The 24893-nt window shown below is 41.9% G+C and overlaps 1 protein-coding gene across 2 annotated transcripts in view; it reads right to left on the bottom strand.

Moving 5' to 3' along the window:
* The window catches only part of cdh4 (cadherin 4, type 1, R-cadherin (retinal)), a 198354-nt gene that overhangs the window by 20821 nt on the left and 152640 nt on the right, over positions 1 to 24893 (bottom strand). For both annotated transcript variants that reach the window (XM_061042407.1, XM_061042408.1), the window contains exons 6-9: positions 24406 to 24561; positions 18746 to 18890; positions 9628 to 9800; positions 1276 to 1413 (exon numbers count right to left, since the gene is read on the bottom strand). In XM_061042407.1, coding sequence (XP_060898390.1) covers positions 1276 to 1413; positions 9628 to 9800; positions 18746 to 18890; positions 24406 to 24561 — 612 coding nt within the window. The remainder of the gene's footprint in view (positions 1 to 1275; positions 1414 to 9627; positions 9801 to 18745; positions 18891 to 24405; positions 24562 to 24893) is intronic.

The following is a 24893-nucleotide window of genomic DNA, read 5'->3' on the forward strand; positions in this document are numbered from 1 at the left end:
CTGAGCTCCACCCCAAGACGGAGACTTGAAGACATTGATCGAGCCAATACCACAGACAGAGGGATAGAGCAGTTCTGAGCAGACCTGCAGCTTGTTCTGTGAGCCCCCACCCGACAGCTGGGGAACTCTTATCAGAGCACGCGGCTGGAACTGTACTGGCATGCACGCTGCCGACAGCCCCGCGGAGGAGACGGGGATCACAGTGTGTGACGCTGACACACTGCTGCTTCTGCGACTGAGCTCGTCTGCAGATGGCATCGGTCTCTCTTTGGAATCTGAGAAACTCAAGCTCTCGTATAAAGAGGGGCTACAGCATCTGATTCTGTTCTGACCAGATTCTGAAAAAAAAAAGTTTGGAAGCTATGTATGTGGAAAGATACAGAGAAAGCAACATAAAAAAAAACATTTTTACTTAAGTTTCTGTCTCTTCATCCATAACTTCTCTCAACCCTGGCTCAAAAAAAGAAACAGCTCCCTACCTGACCACAAACACTACAACAGTAAAGTGTGCTGTAGCGTGACTACCTGTCAGACCAATGTGAAGGTAACAGGGACAAGGGCCAGATGCCTGTAGACAAACCCAGATCACCAGAGGCCCTGCTGGCACGGAAAACACAAAGAAGCAAAGAGGGAGGGAGGGAGTACATCTCCCTTCACTAAAACTGATCTTTAACTTTCAGTAACAATGCCTCCTCCTGTCTCTACCTAGGTTTTTCTTGCACTTTTTCATTATCTGTTGCTGTTTTTTTTTTGTATTATATATTTGTCCTTATCCTACGCCATTCTCAGCTGTTTGATATGACCTCCCTTCATCTCCATGTTCTCTGAAAACAAATAACTTTTTAGTTAATATTGTAGGATTGTAATCTGTCGCAGGGACCAGGTAATATTTTTTCTAATACTCATATTTTTGTTTTTCCACAGGGACCAGATGACATATATTTATTATATTAATGATTGTTGTCTCTCACAGGGGTTAGATTATATTTGAATAAGAAAACACCACCACCTGAGAACAACCTACCTTCATGTGCTATATGAAACATTAGGTGGCTCTTTAAAACAGTTGAAAAAACTGTAAGGAATGGTGAGAGTGATGTATAAAGGGCCAAATAATCAGGTGTGGTGTTTGGTATAGTTCGGTCTCTGTATGCTTTACATGGGGACTACATTTCAGGAATGAGGGAGGATGGCTGGTGTTTTATTCGTCCACCTTGACTGCTGAAAAGGCTGAATGATTCTGCACCTGGAAACATCTTATCTATGCACACTTACCGTTCTGACCGTCAGCTCCGGGGGATTGTCGTTGATGTCGGTGATGCTGATAAGGGCTGTGGCTGTGTTGGACAAGCCAAAGTTCAAGTTGCCCTCCATGTCTGTTGCCTGGACGATGATGGTGTACTGGGAAACTTTCTGTTGTGAGAAAAATAGGAAACATACTCATTTTGACGCGTACAAGTGACATAGTGAGTCATTATGAGTGAATGCATGGATGAAAATCATTCAAATGTAACAGGCCAGGTTCACAGCTCGCTGGAACAAAAGAAGTACTAGAATGGAATTGGAACACCTCATTTGCTCAATAACAAATAGTAAACAGCAATTGCACGCACACACACACGCACACACACAGACACACACACACACACACACACACACACACACACACACACACACACACACACACACACACACACACACACACAATGTTGCAGGGAGGGATAGAAAGTATGTAAAAGGCCCATCCATTATTGCCTAAAAGTCTTGACTTTCCGCTGCGGGAACAGACCTGGATCATCACTCATTTTAATGGAGGCACAGCCACTTTAAGCTGCACCACAGAGCTGCTGATAAAACAGGGAGGTGCACTGGCCTTATTTAGTCCAGTTACAGTGAGGGGGAGTTAAGCCAGAGCATGCTGCAGCACAAACTGCAATATTACAATGGAAAAAAAAACACCATCAAACATGAGGCTTTGTATGAACACAAGTAAAAGAAACAAAGAGAATATCCACATCCGAACACTGTGACGCTGTCCATGGTGCTGAAAGTTCAATCAGTCCCCAGACTCACCACTGGAAATTGACTGTGTGTGTGTGTGTGTGTGTTTGTGTTTCTGTCCTGTCAGCCTAAGCCTATCTGCTTTGTGGTCTCTTTCTCTATTAATCCGTTTTGCTCAAACCTCCATTATGTTACAGCAAAGAGAGAGAGAGAGAGAGAGCGAGGGCGAGAGAATGGACGTCAAGGACAGGCCAGTGTTCTGTGCACAGAGCTTGCTGCATTTGTCCAGCCCCCACAATGGGTCCTATTGATAGTTAAATGCTAGTTTGTTGCTTGGCTAGTTTTGCAGTATTTATCCAAGGGTCACGCATTCTGCTGTGCTCACCCTGGGGTCATCATTTCTGACGACTTCAAGGCCAGTGGCGCTGGTGTCAAAGACCGCCAAGAAGGAACGAGAACACACAGGAAGAGGTCTTGAAGGTGTAGATGTGGGAGTTATTGCTTCCTTTTCATGTGCCTGCCCCTTTGCTTTTTTTTTTTTTTTTTTTTTAATTTCTTGGACTTTTTTCTTCACTCCGTTTCCTCTGTTCTCTTTGTTAACTCCCATTCTGGGATTCTTTTGATCTCTTGCTATCTTTCTCATCACATCTTGGTTGCTCAGTGTTCTCAGCCTGTCTGCTCCTTATCCGTCTATCTCTCTGTATCTCGAGATCTCCTCTCTCCCTCCCACTCTTTTTTTTTTTTTTTTTTTCTCCCCAGTCGTGAGGGATGCGGTTGATTGTTTGATCAGTCAAACCACTGAGGCCAGTTGAAACACACAGCTGGAGTCATTTAGCATCTCTCCAAGTCATTACGAAGTGCACAGACATGTTAATCTGCACCAAACCATTCTATTAATGAAAGCTCAATACTGGCTGCCCTTTTATTAGACTCATAATGAATTATCGATACCATCTAACCTCCTAGAGCTCTCAGTAAAAAGAGCCTCATATGAATGTGTCTCTGTGCACACTCATTTAGATTCAGTTATATACATTAACCTAGAAACAGCACCAGATGGCTGTATGAATCTAATAGGCAAGCGCTCTCGTGGATGCATTCCTTTTGGTCAGGTGAGTGGAGCTGATCCAGCAGGTGGAGCTATCACACAGTGGGAGGTGTGGCTGCTGCATCCTCTCCTGCACGGTTTTATCACTCATCTGAGAGTAGTTGTGAGTTAAATGCCCTTCCAGTGCACACATGCACATCCGCTAATGCTTCAGTGAGTGGGAACAGGTGGAGCACTCAGACTCTTACACCAGGTATACTTGGGCATGTGCACACAAAACCGCACACACACACACACACACACACACTCACAGTGATGCACACTCTGCAGTCCAAAAGAGGCTGCTGTACAAGTAAAGGGCTCTCTAATGAGTCCTATAGAAGCTCTAAACAGAAATCTCTATGTTAGATTAAAGTCCAGCATTGGCAGAAAATACAGCCGCAAAAACCTTGCCCCCTTCCCCCCCCACAAGGCTTGAGCCTCACAGAATAAATCTGCAGAAGCTGAAAGCCATCTGAGGCCAGAGAAACACCTGTACACAAAGCTTCGCCAACAATAAAACCCAATCCCCTTTCTTCACAATGACCAAATGAGGTGGTTTTACCATCCAGCACTCCAAAGAAAGAGAAGATGGCTTCAGGCGATCAGCGTCGGCTACTCGATAAGTCAAGCCAAGCGGCGCACAGGACAGGTGGAGAAACTTGGCCGCTCATGTTTTGTAAGCAAATGGACTTGTGCTCCGGAGAGACTTACTCTGTCAGCAGGGAAAAGGAAGAGGAAATAATGGCTTGAATGAGTGCGGCGTTGTCAGACAAGAAAATGTAGAGGGGCTGCTTTTTCTCTCGAACATGTCTAGTGGTGTGTTAATGGTACTTGAGCTGAGTGTGCATTTTCACTTGGTTGTGCTGAAAAGGATAACTCAAAGAGAAGGAGAAAAGAGGAAAGAGAAAAAGGAAAGGCCAGAAGAGTGAGAGACTTGCCTTTACTTGTGTCGTTTGTAGATACAACCTGTCTCAGATGGTGGCTTTAACTGCGGAAACCTGCTCCGTTTCTTCTTTTGGAACACTATTTCTGAAATTAAGTGGCTCCCGGTGTCAGTCACCCTCAGTAAAGCTTCAGATCAGTTCGTTTGAGAATCAATTGTTTTCAATTTGATGCTTTTGGATTGCATTTGATCAGATTTAGCTTAAATCCAAATTAGCTCGTTTTATTCCAGCTCAGTTACACATCCACTTTACTGATGAAATAGTGAGATATCTATTTACAAATGAGGTCGCCGCAGCTTGGGAATCTCACAGTGGAATACAGTAGGAGTCTATACATTTTATTTTCTCTTTTCACATCTTTTCCCAGTTAGAGCTAAAAATATGCAGACTAGTCTGTTTTGTCTCCATCCTCATCATCCATTCCTCTCTTCATCCCTCGCAGGGATGTCTCTCTCCGGTTGGGCTGAGGACAAAACAGCTCGACTTGGTTTTGAAGAGAACACAAGCCAGCGAGCAGTATTCTCTGAACGCTTCACTCTGAATCCCATTGCAGAGACACTCTTTCAGATACGTAGGTAAATCTGAGATATGCACTCACAATCCACTTGATTAGATACGCCTCCACATTTACGCAAACAGCTCGCAGTCACATACTGGATAAATAAAGGCTGTGAGTCACATATGGATAACGATGCTGGAATAGAGCACTAAACACGACTGGGCATAAAGTTGAGTTAATCCTACAACTGAGGATCACAATACAATATACAAAACATGATTAAGCAAATAAGGCATGGTGATCATGCTGTTGTCAGACTCCAGAATGTCACAAACAGATAAAAACAATAATACCAGATAGCAGACGAATGCTTATTGCTCAGCAGTCTGCAGCAGAAGATCATGTCAGGTTTCATTACAAAAGAGGCGGGACCATGTGGTCAAACAAAAAATCTGGTCACAATTGTTACTGTGATAGCAGAAGAAGGATTCAAACATTTAAAATTCTTTGTACCTTTGGACAAAATACTAGGGGTCTGGCAGGAGAAACCCCAGGTCAAGTCCGAGCGACAAATCCAGTTGTTTGCTGTTTGGCTCCTCCTGAAATTATCTATGTTTATATTATGATATTTCCAGGAGTACTTATGTGAAAACGGCTTAAGTTTGAAAGCCACTCAATGCCTGTCATTGTTGAACACAGCATGATACTGTTTTGTATAAGGTCTCGTTTTATGCAGATACAAAACAAAATATTTGAGCACGTGTTCATTGGTATTGCTTTCATCAGATCATGATCTAGCATGGCACTAACAGGGTCTAATTCCAAAAGAGCTTGAGTTTCAACTGCACTGTTAACAAATGGGATTAAGTCCTTTGAAAACAAAAGAATAAAATTACAAAAATATCGATGCAAGTAAGCCAGGGGAGCTGTTAAAAATGAATGCCTGAACTTGACCAATCTTCATAGAGATTATCTATGAAAGAGGGCACAAAATAACATGCTTTGAGGAGCTAATAACTTGATGTTTTAAATAGAATATGAATGCAAGCTTCAATCATTCAACATCAATCTGTGTGTATCCATATTCTTCACTTAGCAATCTGCTTCAAATCAATCACTGGCTTTGTGTTCTGCCCACTGAGGATTTGGTGCTACTTTGGAAGTAAACATACTTTAACATCTCTGACCATATAAAACCTGACACCATTATGACCCCTGCTTTCAGCCAGTATCTCCAGACAGGCTCTGCAGATTCTAATGGAGTCAGACTGAGGGCACTCATGTCCTTTTGAGGGATAGTTAGAGTGTTTTAAAGTAAGGTTGTATGAGGTAGTTATCAATTGTAGGTCTATTAGCCATAGGAGATATTAGCCATAGGAGATAGTAGTAAGCATTGCCCCTTTAATTAGAAACTGGCCGGAGTGCCACTCCAGAAGCTAGGCTATACATCACTGCAGACGGGGCATTTGTACCACAACATTTAGCTAAATTAAAAAACCCTACCAAAACAATCAATGACGATGTAAGTGTACGATATATATTTAGACATTTTTCAGATCAGCGGCCTATTTTGTTTTAACGTTTCTTCAACGCCCCACATACATGTTACAGGCAGACAGGCGACGTCCTCATCAATGGCGAGACAGCGCTACGTGGAGCTGGCATCAGCCTGATGGACAGCCTGGCATCTGGCCACACCTCACCATGCCACACCAGACCGTTCCAATCCAGGATTCATGGGGGATTGAGACAGCCTGGGGTAATGAAAGATATCAGCTCTGCCTGCCAATGGAACCAGAGGCACAGAGGGAGGGCACAAAGGAGGAACATGTGTGCCAGCTGTGGCATCCTGAAATCTCTCGCTGAGCTGCCTGCTGAATAGAACTGTCCTTTACCAGAACGCATCTCTTCCAAAGTAGACTGACAGAAAGGCTTTTTTTTAGTACAAAATAAATTAAATCAACATACACTACCATTTACAAACTCAAACATAATTCTTTACCTACAGCAATCTTTAGTATGAACCTTATTCATCATCACTTTAATGAACTACACCATGAAAACAACAACATTTGATACTTAAAAAGATAAGTATATTAAAAAGATGTCAGAAACGCATAGCACACCTTGTAGTCCCTCTGGGCATGAGCAAAGGGAAGCATGTGAGGTCACTAGGAGAGGGGTTATGGTTCAGAGAGTGAGAAATTATAATTGGTGTTCATTGGAGTCAAAGGTAAGTGATAGCAGGCTCACCTCTGTGTATCCCCGGTCTCCGCAACACGAGAGAACCTGCTTCACCCCTTAATTAGCACATGCATATTCTAATTAGGCTGCAGCATGGAGGAGAGTGAGCTGAAGAGTGAGAGAAGGAGATGGAAGAGGGGACAGGAAGTATAAAGTATTTGCTCTTAGTGTGTTTATAAGGTATTCAGTGTCAATAAAGGCAGTGTGCAGATCTTTGGTTTTGGTGTAGCAGCATGGGCATTTAGCATTTAGAGAAGGCACAGATCCAGTTTGACACCTTGGATCTTATTCATCACAGTTCCTGCTGTTCCTTGCTTTCAAACTCCAAACATAACTGCATGGGGAGTGTGTAACGCCAACCTGTGCCCATGTGTCTCAGAGTGTTTGTGTGTTTGTGTTGATGACCTTGACAGCAGGTGGGTGAACTCCCAGGTGTGTCCCAGTTTTAGTGGGAGGATCAGATGCAGGTGGGACTGAACCTGGCTTGATGTGTCCGCATTAATGAGCTTTCCCTCACTCACATCAGCTGCTACTGCTGCAGCCTGGGCCAAGCTGGAAACAGGGACACAGAGCTGGCTCGCGAACACTTGACTCATTTATATTGTCCCACAAATGTGCCACGCTATCATGCCATGCCCGCAGAGTATTAGATTTGGAAAAGAAAGCAGCCTTGATGTTTTGTATTCTTCTGTTTTTTTTTGTTCTTGAGATTTTAACTGTAATTATTCTCTAAACATTGTCACCTTACTGTTGGTAAAAACCCTGTTTTAATTTCCAGAGTGTTGCCCAGCTGGGTTTATTGCTGAGTGGGACCAGTGGGACTTCTCAGAGTATAAACATTACGAGACACACTCAACGGTGCTTTAATGTCGGTAGTAAAATCAGCCAGCTAAGTTACGAGGATGAGATTGCCCTTATAATGATGGCATACGAATGGAATGGGAGCATTTCTCTGATTTTGCCAGTTGCAAAAAAAAATAAATAAATAAATAAATAAATAAATATCACACCAAAAAAAAGAGCAGGGAAGATTTATATGTATGTGTGTTTATGTATGTATGAGACACAAGTTGCCCAATGAACCATGAAACATTATTACAAAAATCACTTGATGCAGCCTGGAATCAAGAAGAGCCAACACTGAGAAACCCTCCTCATTAGTAGAATAAGATGTAAGGTACGACGGAGCAGAGAGGATTGTGTTGCTGGTGGTGTTGGTGGTGTGTGGGTTGGAAAACAACTACAGCAAGCAACAGACGCAAACACCAGCAGTGGATGACACGAAAGAAGACAATAAAGAGACAGCGCTCTTGTGACCTCTTCAGCAGAGAGGTGATGGATTTGCGTGGTCATTATTTCTACTCTGCTCTTTGCACTGAGAAAAAAACATGACATGTTTGCCTGTCTCTAACATTCATACACAAATACAAACTAGGAAAACAACTGGAATGAAAAAAATAATTTCATGCTTGATTTGTTATAACATTTTTGAAAGGTCAATGCTGTTGAGAGTTATCCTTTTTCTTTAGAGGTTTAGTTAAATCTGGATCAAATTGGGAATTTATGAGGCAGGAAGCACTTTGAATGAGCAGCTTTTTGGCTCTTAGATTGGAGTATGTGTTCTAAAAAACAATATTAAATACAGAAAATGCTTTAACTTTGTATTAAAAGATATGTCTAGTAATTTGTCTTCTAAGGTTATTTTTCTTAATCACAACTTAATCTAATCACCAGAGGAAAATAAAAGTCTTTTAATTTAGTTTTATTGATGTTTTTAGATGTTTTATTTACTTCACCATAATACATTTTATGAATAAAGGACTGACATTAAAAACAAGACTTGGTAAGCATCATTCAATGGAACCAACAGGTGGTTAGACTGATTTGACATTTAGCTGCTGTGGAGCCCCACACAGCCATGGGCGTGTCCCGAGGGGTGGATGTTTGGCATGGCCCCCCCTTGAAAACTGATTGGCCACCCCTGGTGCTTCGTCAATATACTTAACTGTGATTGATTGTGTCCATATTTAAAATCAACAACTTGGTCTGTGTTGAACTGGCTACTTGTGATTTTCTTTGCTATTCAATGTAGCATCTTCAAGAAAAAGCTAAAGACCCAGCTCTTTCATGAATACCTACTAACTTAATGATGATGGTCTCCATATTATTGATGATGATGATGGTAATGATGATGGTTTTTGTTTGATAACGATGACTTATAAGATGGTTTCTATACTGATTAGAGCTCTCAAGAACTGCCCTCAATGTTGTGCTTTGCCTCTGGTCACTTCCTGTCAGCACCTGTGTGTCCAATCGGACTCAAAGCTGATCGTTTGCTCTTACTGACATTGTTCCCTTTTTTCTAGATCCTTGCTTATGTTGTACTTACTCTCTGATGTACGTCGCTTTGGATAAAAGCGTCTGCTAAGTGAATTGTAGAATTGTAGAATTGTAGAATTGTAGCATAATGCATCTTGTTTTTCAGTCCTTACAGAATTAAACTTGTTGTGTTAGCTGTATGATACTTTAACGTGAGACAGAAAGGGTGAATAAATACTTTTCATTAGTGTGTGTGTGTGTGTGTGCGCACATTGTACAAGTCAGTTGGGCCAATACCTGGGAAAAAAGTCTGGACTTGCCCCAGTACAGTACACAGCTGTGTTTCTGTGGACATGATATGGGGCATTGATTCTGGAGAGAGGCTGGGTTTCTTTATTGAGGGAACGCCAAACCATTGTTATCAAGTCACTAAATGATAGCCACAGTTTTATCTTATGGCCTAGTGGACAAACACAAGATGCATGAAGTTAAAATGGTGAGAGAAACAGGGACTCAATGCATACACTGACCTCTCTGTCCAGGCCGGCTGCCACAGTAACTATGTCCCCGGTCTCACTATTGATGGTGAACATGTTGGGGATCGGGCTATGGGGCGTCTGAGAGAGGATGCGGTAGCGCACCATGCCGTTTGCTGTGGTGGAGTCGTCCGAGTCCGTTGCTGTCACCTGCATCACTGACGAACCTGAGGACAGAAATGAAGTTAGTGAGGGAGAGCTGGAGTAAGGTCAAACTACTAGAAGAGTAGAGGATCTACGTCAGTGCACGCAGCGGTAAAGGAGGTCGTGTTAGGAAAGAAGCACCACAGAAAAACAAGCAGGCGACATTCATTAAAATTCGATGTTGGGTTTTTCAAGGTCCTCCACACCTCCACGCATATGCAGCTTTTGAAAACATGTGGCATTATGAAAGTTCCCTGTAAGCCAATTACTGTTAATGAATTTGTAGAAAATATCAAAGAGAAGGAAGAGGGCTCAGAAGACAACAGGCATATTTATAAACAAGAAACAAGTCAATCAGACTTGGCAAATTGCTGTGACATTCTCTGTTCTTTTTGCGAGCAACTTTCAGAGTTAGAGCCATTACAGAGCAGAGAACAAAAACCCAAAACCATTAAATAAGCCCCTATTTTAAGCCGGGCTGTTTTGTCCTTTGTATATAGAAAGCTAGTGGGGCAAAGTTTCCACCTCTGCAGAGTCCATTTAGTAATGAGCAATGCTGGGTCTTCTGCCATTTCCACCATCCATTATTTCAGCCTTCAGCGGCTCCGTGGCTGCCCTTAATGCTCCGATGCTCTCTCCCTATTTGTCTTAGAATCACAGATAAACACTGCCATTTAAGGCAGACAGCTCGGAGATGGAGAGGTTGAGGGTGTGTGTGTGTGTGTGTGTGTGTGTGTGTGTGTGTGTGAGAGAGAGAGAGGGTAAAAAGTGTATGTCAGGTACATGTGTGCATCTGTATGCACGTGCTTCTCTGTGTCCTCACATCACGTATCTGGGTGAGACGCTCGGTGCCCTGGCGTCTTCCCTCTGCAGAATTATTGATTTGCACGAGTTTGTCAGTTGGGCTCACAAATGCGACGAGGCAATTAGGAGCACTTTGTGCTAGAAAGAGGAGAGATCACCAAGCCTCTTTCACAGGGTTCTGTGAAAATGTCACTTTCCATCAGGCAGCCATTTACACGCTGCTGCTGCTGCTGCTGAGAGAGGAAACTGTCAGCTCGCAGAAGGGGGACTGCAGAGAGAAGAGATGGCTGAAGCACTAACGTGCTCGAATGAGAAGACAGTGTAAGCATCCAGAAAGAAGGAATTGAGGACACCTTAATAATAAAAAAGACAGGAAAATAAAGAAATGGAGAATATGATAATAATAAAATAACTACATCTCTTCCTGGAATTAATTGGTGGCTAACGATTTTTTTTTTTTCAAATTTCTGATGGTTTTTAATTGTACCTGTTTTTTTATGCTAGTGGGCAGCAAGAAGTGACTCATGCGTGAACTTGTTAGGGCTCTCGTTACCTCAGTTTGAACCAAAGATGGTGGTGTTTTCTATGCACAGCAGGCACAATAAAAATGTATCACCAAAAAATACATTTTGTTTGTTTTTCTGTTGGTAAGAAAGAATGCAATTTATTACTTTATCATTGTATACGATTTATTCAAAACATCATAGATTCTGGACTCTGGCAGATTCTGTTGTTTCTTTTGTGTCTGTGAAGTTACAAGTGTCTCCATTCCCATAATTGGTTCCTGAGACAGCCAGTATGGACAGGATAATTGTAGCCCCATAAATTACTTCAATCCTTATTAAGTTTCATAGCCGAGTCTGTCAAAAGAAAAGTGTCCAAGGGAAGACAGGAGGTAGAAAAACAATTACTGCTATTCCACAGAGGACAACATTAATATATATAATCAACCATTCCAGACCCAGGGGGAAAGGAAATGATTTGAAGTTGGATCACATGTCAGCGCTGCTACCTTTCATTGAAATGAAGAGGATTCACTGATATGATGATGGTGCACTTTAAGATCCAAACAAGGTTTTCCATGCCTGAAAGGGTTAATCTCTGAGCCTGTTTAATTCCTCTTTAATTTGAACACTAATTCCAAATCCTAATTGCTTTTCCAGCAATCACTGGAGCTGAAAATACAACTGGTGGCAGGCGCACAAACTGCTCGCCATCTTGCTCACGTGATCCAAGATCACTGGTAGGTTCGATCTATTTGCGGCATAAACGTAAAAACCCGAGTCAACATCTGCCTCCTAATTAGAGGGAAGACGAAGGAACGAGAGGACGATGGATAGAGCTAGAACAGCAATAGAGAGGAAGACAAACACGGAGATGCAGAGATAGGAAGCAGAAGAGGAAATTGCGAAGCAGAAACAAAAAGTGAAGAAGAGAATAGAGGTGAGAGGTATTCCAAAGACCACTAAAAGCAAAAGTACAAGAGGAAGTCAGGGAGTGAGAGGGGGTGTAAGAGGATAATAACTCTCATCAGTGGAGGGGAGATAGAGGGTGAAAGAGAGGCCTTGCTACAGTAGATAGAGAGCGAGAAGGAGAAGTAGAGGTGGAGAGGTAAGAGAAAAGGTTGAAAGCAGGTGAATCTTGGGGGAAATGAAGAAGGGGAGTTCACACAAGAGTCTCTAATGGAGCCTGCTGCTCTCTGAGGACACGAGGACACAGTTGAACCTTTCAAACTGTTAAATAAAAAAAAATCTAAAAAAAAAGACTGTGAATAAGTTAAAATACTGACAGCACTGATAATGAGATGCAAAGGCATGATCAAATGAAGCTTTTACCGAGATCACTGTCACTGCATGATAGCCATGCCTGTGAATCTCTACCTCTACTTTTTAAGCACCAAGTGGGCTGACGTCTGCGAGGGTGTGAAGGGCAAACAGCTGAACCTGAGCGAATCTTTAAGAGTTTGCTGAAATGGAAAGGGGTGAGGCCAGAAAGTCATTGATTTCTGAGAGAACTCCTCTTCTTCACCATGGATTGAACCAAGATGACAATAAATGTTTGTTGACTGATACAGAGAAAAGTGTTGTGGTTAAAAGCAGGCTCCAGAAGGCTGTCTGATGAGCGGCCCCTCCAAAATCTCAAGAATGTGCTGTAGACATGAGCATCCACCAAATTGATGCTGGTGTACATGAATAAGTTTATATGAAGTGGCCATTCAAATATCTCCTAATAAAACACCATGACACTTTGAGTAGTTAAGCATAGAGAAGTATGTTCAAGCATGCACAATCATGAGGATTTTAGTATTTACAGTCATCAGCTATTGCGACTCAAACTGAAAACATGTCAAAAACATGAGTGAAAACTAACCCCACACCTACTGTAATGTGAAACAATCTACCTCATGAAAATGTATGAAACCAATACTTCCTGAACTGGAATCTTTAAACTACATAAGTAGTATATAATAAAACCACTATTATTTTGTTATCTCCTGACAGATTCTAGGAATGAGGAGATGATTTGACCACAAGCCAGTAGAAAAGTTGCAGTGTATAAAAAACAAATTTAACTTTAATAGGGCTTTCACACTTGCAGAAAATGTCTGAAAAACTCCTGATATTTGCCGGAGGAGCTGTTTATGTGAACGCAAACAGTCACATTTTTCGCTCTGACTTCACCCAGAGTTTCTCCTGCCAGCCTCTTAGTATTTATTACACAGCAAGTCCGAGTGAGCTGATGTGAGAACGCAGCAGGATATTATCTGGAGAATTCTCCTGAGCCAATGGGAGGGGGGAGTGACGTTTACAGTATATGTTGTGACTGCCACACGGTGCACAGAGTGCATGCATGCAAATGCGTTATTAAACGGCTGCATTACGTTTTCTGTTCTCCAGTATGTTGTTCTCCGCTCTTCTGTTGAGATTGTGATTCCCTTGAACTACACGTATAGCATTGATATAAAGACAAATATTCTCTATTGCTTCGTCCACTCCTTCCACGTCATCTTGTTTAACATCACGTCTTACCTACCGTCTCACAGGGATAGTCCTGTGAGGTGCACATGTGAACAGCCAGGTCAGGAGAATATCCGGAGCAGTCCTCCTGATATTATCTAGATATTTTCAGGAGTGCTATGTGAAACGGCTAGATATTTATGTTACTGAGGATAACATGTTAAAGAAAAAAGCTTACAAACACAGCAAAAGTCCTATATAAGAACGGCTGTACTAATCACTGATACCTGATGTGATATCCAGATTGTCCTTAAAACAAACATGGTATTAAAAGGGAGAAGCCCTGTGACTACCACCTGCTCACAAAGTCTACAGGTCAAACACCAACTGAAACATTTCTGTTCATCTCCAACTCTGCTCCACTCTATCACTCCTTCTCTCCCCTCATGTGCCAATCCCAAATTATCCCCCCAGGCAAAACTGAGGGAGAAAGTCTCTTAAACCTCTCTGAAACTGTTAGCAAACTCTTCAGGAGAGAGAAAGAGTAAAGAGAGAGAGAGAGAGAGAGCCCCTTTCCCCCCTTTGGGGGCAAATCGACTGTGTGAGAAGGCACTCAGCTGCGGGTTTTGATCTTGCACACTCATTTCCGAAGGCCTTTTTTTAAAAAAAAAAAGGAAAGACTGACCATAAAAGGGAACGACATGCTGTCAGAGTTGTGGAGAAGAGGGGGGGGGATGATGGGCATATGTTCTGAGTACACTGCAGAGACAGAACACAAGAGCTTTCTGCAGGAGTCACGCCATGTCGACAAATCTTCATCTGAGATCTTTTAAAAGGAAAGGGCTGTTCCATGTTACATATTTAAGGTTCTACACAACGTCACATCATATTGGTGACTTTCATTCATCATTTCCATTTAAAGTTACTTTTTAAGTACAGTTAACAAACAAACCTTTGCTAGTTTTCCTGGGATCATCTTCCTATTTTTCTGATTGAATCCTATTTATTCCTTATTAACAACAGCTTACTGTGATCAGATAGCTCATCCTGTCTTGTACTGTCTTGTTACGTTTGATTACCTGAACAAATTAAATTCTTATTAGTCACAGGTATATTTGGTGCTGAGTGGGAGCCCTGTGGCAGAGAGAGACAAATGAAGCCGTTTCAAACTGATCCCGGCTGATGGTCTGATCGGATCTCTGCCTGCCTGTATTGACATCTGGTGGCGGTGATAAGGCCTGTTCCCTGTTGGTCCCCCTCTTTGAAGGCTGTCACGCAGCGCTACATGTGAAGATCTGTTGTAATGCTTCAGAGAACCTTTGATATCATGGTCTGTAGATACAGAATGTGATACTACTTTAGCTCTACAAAAATATCCCCTCTTTGCTTGGCATTTAGAGAGAAATGGGAGTGAGCATTTTTCTATTCATTTGGACTGTATTATTGTGCATGCTGAAAATGAAGGTTATGCTGCCCTTTGTTCTCTTGGTAGGAAACCATGTTTCTTCAATGTGCAAACACTAAAAAAATCAATTTAGCAGCTTGAAAACTGAATCAACTGAAACTGACAGGCTGGGGCTCAGTGGTAGATTCAGTCGGCTCTCAACTGGGAGGTCGGAGGTTCAATTCCCAGCTCCTGCAGCCGCAAGACACTTAGCCCCAAGTTGCTCCAGCTGCTTCATCTGCGTCATATGAATGTGTAGTGATTGTATTAGTTAATACTGATAGATAGCAACCTCTGGCATCAGTGTGTGAATGGGTAGGCTTGACCTGCAGTTTAAAGGCGCTTTGGCAGATACAAGCTGTACAAGCTGGAGTTCATAAGAATATGAATTCCATCACAAGTTTTGATTAATTGGGACACTTTTCTAACCTTTTTTCTGAGTTTATAGAATTAGTTATTAACAGTAGCGTCCAACCATGCAGATCATTTCTTTTATTTTTTTGCCAAGGTTTTTCAAATCTCTGCTGTTGAGACTTCTGTCGCAGTGCCAAGTGAAGTGAATAAATCCATTTTGTTTTGACAGCATCAAGAGCTAAGTATGCTTTCAAATGCTTGCTGTGGTGAAAATCTTCAGAAAATAAACTTTTAGGAACTGATACCAACAACCCTCTCAAGTGAAGCATTGCTCATAACCCTCAAATTGTACACAACATATATAAATGTGAGAACCAGGGGGCTTCTTTCTTTGCTTTCTAACGGCTGTGTTCTCAGTGTAAAAATGCAGTGAATGGTAATGATGATGAGGGGATTATCACATGGTAACAAATAAAGAATGTCCTTTGATGTTTCAGCCAGGTTTGCATTTTCAGGCATGGGAGACGCCGGGATTGAGATATTCCAGCAGCATCTCAGGATACTCTGCCCCGAGCAGCACCTGTCAGCAGCGATGTTGTGATTCAACACACCAGCTGCTGCCAGGATGGAAAAGAACGTTCACCTGGAGTGACGCCTCAGGAGTTTCTACGGTCATCACTGGACTCCAAAGTCACATGCAAACTCTGAGTGTGCAGGAGATCTGTGCAGCACAGTCCAGGAACTAACTTAACCTTGTTGACCCGAGAGACTCTTTTTATATTAACATCACAATTCAGACTTTTCTTTGAAATGAAAAGTTAGTTGAAATGATTTAGCTATACGAGTAAGGGGCAAGGCTGTACTGGCTCAGAACAGTGAATTAGTGTCAACACGTCATGCGGGTCAAGGACAGAGACTGAAAAGGAGAAGATGTGAAAATCCAGAGATTCTGAAGAACCCTTCAGTTCTTCGAATCTTAGTACATCTAGTTGCCTTGGTTTTTGTGATTCACTGGAGCTGAACTTTTGTTGCATAAGGATTGGTGCATAAAAGAAAGTTGATATTAACTTATGTGCATTAACAACTTACAATTGTCCTCGAATGCTGTTAGCTATACCTGCAGTGCTGCGGGGTATAAAATAACAACTTCAGAAAGTGTTCAGCACTCAACCTGAGGTCTAAACTGTGTCCATGAGTCAGATAAAAGATTAAACTTGTGGAGGTTGTATTAGCAGTTTAAATGAGCCAGACAAAAAAAGTCTCCTTGAACTTACACTTTAGATGAATGGCAGTCTTTCTTGTTTTCTTTGAAAAAGCAGGCTATAATCCAACTAGCTTTGCAGCCTATTCTCCTAATTAAAGTTCATTATTCAGAGACCAGTGAGGGTGCAAAGGAACATAGAAGCACTCCACACACAATATGCTTTTTGATAGCAAACTCTCAACACCTCTCTGACACAAACAAATGTTACCTGGCAGTAAATACTTCCTGAAGGGCACGGCAATTATCCTGCACATACTGAAGGCTAATATAGTTCTTGTTAATTGGTATCACAGACTGCATTCTGTTCAAAACGATAGCTAATTCAAAGAGTTGTCGTCACTCGCGCTCACGAAGCAGACTATCAGTGTGGAAAAAAAATGAAGAAAGCTGCTTTTGGAATGTCTGGTTGCCCTCACTAATTAGGAACTGTGTATACAGACCCATGCTCCACTGAGGAGTAACCACACACACACACACACACACACACACACTTATGCATGCACACACACACAAAGTCAATCCCATACTTGCTCATCCGTATATACACACACACACACACACACACAATGCTTTTCTATATTGTTTACAAATCCCCCTGAGATTAAACTTTGCAGCAGAACAATATCTGAACGCTGTGAAGACAAACACGGGTCCTCAGGGTCTGATTGTTAGAACAAGAGTTCTTCCAGTCGAGACATGAGAGCTACTTGCCCATTCTCCTCTCGTCTCCAGCTTTCCACTGACCACAGCTCTGTCTCCTGATTCTGAGGGAAGGTCTACGTCTTTCCATGCTCTGCAGAATCTGATAATGATGCATCCAGCCAAGACTCTCTGACACAAATATTACATGAGCTTGCCCTTGTCTGAACTGGCTGAAAACTTCAAAAGTCATGGTGGGTTCACACCTTAAGATGTTGCTTGGCCACCCAAGTGCAGTTTTATTTGAGGATTCCGTGAGCAAGATTAAATCATGAAGGACTGCTGAAGGCCTGCCTAAAATCAGAAACGAAAAAAAGGGTGTGTGATCGGTCAAAATAAGTGAAGTAGAATGACCCATAAAAACTCAAATCAATTAAAATGTAAAGACATAGAAATGATCTTTAGGCAATAAGAGGCTCTGTAAACGTTTTCTACTTGCAGTTGTTAGTGGTTTAAACTAATCCAATAAAACCTTTGAGCTATTCATGATTCAGTCTAAAGCACAGCTTCAAAAGGATTATTGCACTAATAATCTTCTGCTGAGCAAAGCACAGAGGCTACAAATGCTGGTGAAAGTGACGATTGAACATGCATTGATTTCTACGGGTACAATTGTAAATGATTACAGCCTTGTAGCAAAGGTGTTTTATGGCTTTCATGATGACTTAGTCAATCAGAACTGAACAAAATGTGCAGTTTGAGATCATATTGTTCGTGCCTTCCTAAAAAAGGCAGCCAGCACAGCCTTGTTCACTTATTCTACAGTAACAGTAAAAGCTCTGCTCCCATGAAAGGATATGAGACCCCGAAGCCCATAAGTACAAAAGTGAGACAATATGACCTCCCACATGGGAGGCGATGTAAAAATATTTCAGAAAGAAAAAAAGGAAGAAAATCTTTGTTTTTGCTTTGGACTTTTTCTGTAGTTTCTCATTTTTGTGTTGTTGGTTATCTTGTATTGTCTTCCGGTGAAAACAATCTGACACGGCAACATCACACCGATTTAACTTCTGACAGACAAACTATGATGTGAGCAAGTGAACAGTTCCTCATTTAAGGGGTCAGTCGCCAAAGATAGGCCCCCCTGCATAAAGGCATAGTCAACATCTATTTGATTCTATTATACCCAGACTCAACCCTGCTTACATTAAGAAATACACTGCTTTTATTTTCTTCTCTTTTACCTTGACAAAATATCAATAAAAGAACCATAACAGGGCAGCGGGTATAAAATAATTTGTATACTTTGCTTTGTGTTTTCTTCCTAGATAAATTAGCCTGATGAAATGAGTCAGCCAAAAATTGCTTTGCTAAAGAAGAGAGCATGATGACATTACTTGTGTGTCCCTTAATGTGTATTATTAGCTTTTTGATGCTAGGAAGACCTTTTAAATGAACCTGCACATATACAACAGTTACCACGCATGTGATTCTCCGTCATCTTACCTGGTTTGGAGCCTTCGGCCACAGAGCCGTTGTACACCTGGTTCTGAAACTCCGGTCTGTTGTCGTTCATGTCGATCACGTAGATGTACAGATCAATCGGATTCTCCACCTGGTTACCGTTCATATCCACTGCATGGGCTCTTAGCTGTGGACAAACATAAATGCACAGAAAGAAAGACAGGAACTTTAGCATTCAACACTAAAAATGAGCTTGAATCTGTATTCCAAAGAAAGCTCCACTGACAGCAGGCCGCTAGCTCGATTGATAAGAAGCTCTGCAGACTGTCTGGACGGGATATCAGCACATAGCACAACTTTGACTTTGTTAATTGGCGACTTCATTCAACTGACAGATATTCTATTTCTTGCCTACCAACGGGGCATGAGTATCCTGTTGGTATCTTGGCACGGACCACAATAACACAGAATGGGGCAGAGTAGTGAAATGTTCTAGTAACACAAACAACACCTATTGGATGTAAGCACAGCCAGAGGCCTGAAACATATCAGAGAGGTGTTTCTTCTCAAGCTGTGGCAGTTTATTTTTTTGTTTGGGAGAAGACAAAGCCTGCCATTTGGATGGGCGTATCTGACTGATGAGCTGTTCCTTCCCAATTCACGGTGTGAGAATTGAGACAGCAAATAGAAATGGGAATGAAGGTGAGGGGAAAGCGGTGCAGGGAAAAGGCACATGGGATGGGAAGGAGAGCAGGAGAGTGACTGAGCCATGTGCAAGTAAATGAGAGATGAAAACACAAAGAGGCAGTGTGGGGGTGTGGGGGCTTGAACAGGGAGGGCTGACAAAAGCAATCATCATCTACAGTGGGATGTCTTAATCTCCACCACTGCTGCCACACACCCTCCCCTCCCCACCAATCCTCGCTAATGATATCTAACATAACGCAAAGCTTTGTAATAGCCCTGCAACCAAAGCGTCTCTGTTCACTGCGACTTACATTAGCCTCATTCAATTGGCTAGAAATTCATATCCTCTGCAGAAATGTTATTCTATCACGGCTTTGGCTTGGTGAGAGAAGAGGGTGCCTCATTCTGGCTAGGAGTGACACACAGGCAGCAAACAATTTTGTCTGCAGCTACAGAGAGGAGGATCTGCCTGCCAGCCTATTCACAGGGAGTCGTGATGTATTGTTGGGTGACATGAGAGATTGAATAGCAGTACCTGCCTTTCACCAAAACACAACTAATCATGTCGGCTTTTTGTGCCTTGCAGTCAAGGATGTATGAAAACATACCCAGACACGCATTCCAAATAGTGCTCCAGACACATGTTTACACATATTAACACGGACGCTGAAAACGACACACACAGCCAATCAGAAGAGGCCTCTTTAGCCACTTAATGATCCCCAAGATGCTAGTTTTCCATTGGCTGAAGTACAGCAAACAAACATGGAGAGGAGACCCAACAAACAAACAAGCCCAATCTGTTTTCTCAGCTGTGAACACTGCACGCTGAGGGATGTGTGACTGTGATTTGTGTGACTGCTTTACTGCATGAATGATAATGGCTCTGTGTGTTCTTTTTTTGTGTGTGATAAACTGTGTGTTTTTGTTCATGTGCATGCTTGACCTTTCTGCCTTTGGGTTGGAGTGTTATTCCTGCACATTTTCTTATAATTCAGTAAAGTAAATATTTCTATACTCGTGTGTGTGTGTGTGTGTGTGTGTGTGTGCATGGATGAATTGGAGATGTGATTTGAGAGCCTGGAGGAGTGTGTTCTCCAAGCAGACAGCAAACCAGTGTCTGTGAGGCCACATCAGTATTCTGCATGGTGTGCTTTAGTATGACTGGACCAAAATCAGGAGGAATTCAGTTTGTTTTTGCTTTCTCTTCCTTATTATTGTAGCTATAGATGTTTAAGCTAACAACCATTTCATGTATAACCTTGGTCGAAGAAAATGTTTTCTGAAGGGACTGCTTGAAGTCAAACCAGTATCACCCTGTGATTCAGTCCATGTTTTTTGGGGGGGAAAAACAAACTTTTTTTTTTTTTTAAATGTGTCCTAAAACTTCAAATAATAGCCCGAGTTTTTATTTAATTCAGTCTATGCAATTAAGCTGCATGCGTCAATACCAGACAGTCCAGACTTTAATTATTTTCAAATTAAACTTGTGCACAGCAAAGATAGGATTGTGATTGTGTACTCACTTAGGATATTGTTAAAAAATCAAATTAGAAATCACTCATTTGATCGTACTTTGTAAGACAGCATCTATGCCAACCTGCTGTACTGCTTTTTCTACTCTCAACAATAAATGCAAACGTTTGCATTTATTAACAATCACTGTTGTGATCCTTAAGATTTTCATGTAGTGGCACCATAACCAAAATTCTCAACATAATCAGATTGATTGGCATCACTGGCATTCCTTACCTAGGTTGGTAAGAAACACAAGGCACTGCTTGTCTTAAAAGCAGGCCATAATAATGTTCTGTACTTTAAAATGTAGCAAGTCATAGGGGGTTTCTTTTAAAAAGAAAAAGTCATAAATCACAAATTTGCCATATGTGGCTTTACAGACCAACCAGCATGTGATGTCCTCTGTCCTTAAAAACTCAACTCAAATAATGAAAAACTCTAACTCACACCTGAAGAGGAAAAAATTAAATAGACCTCACTCAATACAGTAGACGGTGTGTACATAGAATAGACTTTTAAATTGATAACTTCTTCTCTGCAGAGCATATGGCTGTGAGTAGAACCTTCTCCTGACACCCCGACGCAGGGTAAATTATGTCATTACTTCATTGCTTTAGCCCTTTGGAACAAAATGATGACCTTTGACACCAAAAACCCAACAAGTTTATTCACGACTCCAAGTAAAGATTTCAAAGTTGAAAAAAATGCCTAAAGTACTTTCTGAAAAATAAGAATGAAAAGGACAGACAGCTCCAAACATGCTCACTAGTTGCATAGCTCAACCATGACCAATCAGGCTTATGCAAATTTAGACCGAGTTTTAACATGATGTGTAACTGAGAATGATCAAGAGAGACATTGAGCAACTTAAGGTTACAAGTCATTGTCCTCTTGTTATTAACCAACACTGTAAGCAATATGAGCAGATCACGATAAATGTATTCAAGCACACACTCACTGTCCACTATAGTACATGCATTCATCCAAAGAAAAAACATCTTTTCATATTTCTTCAATTCTCCTCCTGCCCTGTGGACTCAAAGGAGATCTGTCTAACAAAACTGAAGCTCAGGCTAACACCCACTCTCATAACCTCACAGATCACTTCCCCTGGTGCTTTTCTGTCAAAAACAGCAGCCTCGTCTCTCTTTTCACTTGAACCAAAAACTAACTAGCGAAGTTTGGCCTGCGAGAGCGCAGCAACGCTTGGAACGTCAAGTTGAAAGAAAGTAAGCAATGGAGTGAATGTCCCCTGAGTAAAAACCATGGATAAATTCTCCTACATCAAATCACTCATCACATCACACACTGCATGGGTCCATGGGGGTATCAATTAGTGATGCACGAATACTGATACTGATATTGGATATTATCCCGATATAGACTCAAATTATTGTATAAGGTATTGTTTCAGTTTGAGTGCAATATTGGGCTGCTCATTTTCAAAACTAGATTTGGGAACAAAGACCACGCCTCAAAAAACAGCCGTATGTCAGAGCATAAAGAGACTGCTCCTCCCACGCTGAGTCTCAATCCCACCGGTTCCATCAACTCTCTCTACATTCGCCAATCCTATTCCACCAACTCCCATCTGCTACAACTCTGTTACCTCCATTCGACACCCCACCCTCATCCATTCATCCCTCATTTGTCATTTCAGTCCATGCCAGTCATTTAATGTAAAAACAGATTCTAAATCCATACCTCCACTGAAGTTTTCTTTGTTCATGAATGTATTGCTTGTCCATTTGGCAGGGGTTAAAGGAACAAACCCACCTGCATGAAGGGTGCTAAAGTCCAAACTGTTCTTAAAATCCAATATGTGCAAAAATGTTACATGTTACATGTAACATTTTGCTTTACAAGAGTACGAAAAGTGTTGTGTAAGTCAAGCGCAAAGCTGCCACACTTATAACATCATTTACAAAGTCTACTCAACACATCGAAGGCATTGAGCTTTTAATTAAACCTCGTCTCATCAGTACTCTGTATCGGCTTATATCCAAAGCCCAGGTATATTAGTAATTGTATGGGGACAGAAGCAGTAGAATGCATAGAGGCTTCATTTGACCTAACTTGCTGTTTTCACTACAGGCAGAGTCACATAAGAACTGTTTATTGGGCGGCTGTCCTTCCCCACCAATAACCTGCCTGTTTTATTGATCCCAATTTGCTGGTTGAGTGTATAAGGGCACGTATGGCGAGACAAGAAACACACACACACACACACACAGTGATGTCCTGCGCCTGAACAGAGCAGGAAAAGTAACAAGAGACTTGTTTCAAGGCTAATGCATCACACACAAAACAATGAGTCAAACCAATCAAGAAGACAATCAGCCAGAGCTATGTGCTTGTTCATAGTCTTTCCACAAAGTGTTTTGGTGTTTATATTGTCTATATACCGCTGCGAGAGTGCAGTGATCCCTTCTCCTTCATTCTGTTCTACCTCTTAGACAGCAGCATGCTTTTGAATTAGCCCAATCAGCTGTGTAGCCATCCGTCATACTGACAGGCACGTGGGCGCTGTGAGTCTGACACCAGTGCTCACCTTGAGTTGAGCTGTTAGCCTTTGCTGATATAAATTGAAACCTGTAATGTGCATATGTGAACCAATGGCCTCCCGTTAACACGAGTCTCATGTGGTCTGAATATTAAATTCACACATTTACGAAGCTGTTTAAACCGAGGTTCCAGAGGGGCCAGTCATGAACTCATATCTACTACCTCCTGTGTGTGTGTTAGTGTGTGTGTGTATGTGTGTGTGTGTGTGTGTGTGTTTGTGAGGTGGGGTTGTAGCAAATCTTATGGGCCATATGCAGGCTAACTGTACATCTGTCAGCTTGCACCTTTGAACAGCGCAGCTGCAAAGTGTTTGAGGTGAGTTTAAAACAATGTTTTGGGGCGGTGAAGTAAGACAGCAGTAGCACTCAAAGGAAATGTGGGAAACACATGCTGAAAGTGAGAAGAGATGGGACAGAGAGACTCTGTTTATGGTATAAACACACATCAAATATGAATCAGCATTCAGCACTTGTACCGACATGTACGCACAGACTTGAAGCTGCACCTGCTCATTAACTCTGATAGAGAGAACAACAGTTTTCCTGCACTCTTCCTCAGTGTGCACTCTCTTTCACTCTGTTCTATCCATCCTACACTGCTCTGTGCAGCTAGACTTCAATCTAAATGACGGCATAAGTGGCTGTGTGTTTTGCCAAGCCGTTCATTATTTCATTTTAAGTTTCTGCATCAATCAGAGACTGGAGAGGCTGCTGTTAAAGTCCTCCACAGCATCTTATAAAAAATAATAAGAAAAATAAAACAAAATAAATGAGGTCCAACTTGTGGCGCGGCAGGCGACCTCAGTGGTTGAATGAAACATGGATGGAAAATTAAAAAAGACAAGGTACTTTTCCTGTACTGGTTGTGAGAGATAATGAAATGGAGCTAATGGAGAGAGAGAAACAGATAAGACGGACTCAGTTCCTGCTTACATGGAAAGAGGCCCTCTCCTCTCGGTCCAAGGGTTGGGTGACGAACATGTTGCCGCTGATGGGGTCGATGTTGTAGATCCCACTGGGGGGCTGATCAGCGCCTGCTCCTGTGATGCTGTAGCGGATCCCGACATCCTTATCCTGATCTGAGCGGATCTGAGGAAAAAAGAACAAAAGAAAAAAACAAAGTTCAACAAAGAGGAAAAACTGATTTTCGTTTCATGGCTTTTCAGGTTTTTTTTTCCTGTGCTTACAAATCACAAAATGTTCAGAACACGGTGACATTAAAGGAAATTGTGAAATACAAGCAGAAGTTTGAGAGAACATGGGCTGATATTTCTTAGATACACTGATTATAACATTTCCACTGAAAGCTTTCTTTTGAGAACGTAGAGCCTGAAGCCGAAAAAGAAAGCTGAAAAATGAGCAGAATTTGGAATGGATCGGATGTTTCTAGATTTTCTCTGACCTGATGACTTTATGGCGGC

Source organism: Labrus mixtus, chromosome 7 (genome assembly GCF_963584025.1).
Source record: "Labrus mixtus chromosome 7, fLabMix1.1, whole genome shotgun sequence".
NCBI classification, from domain to species: domain Eukaryota; kingdom Metazoa; phylum Chordata; class Actinopteri; order Labriformes; family Labridae; genus Labrus; species Labrus mixtus.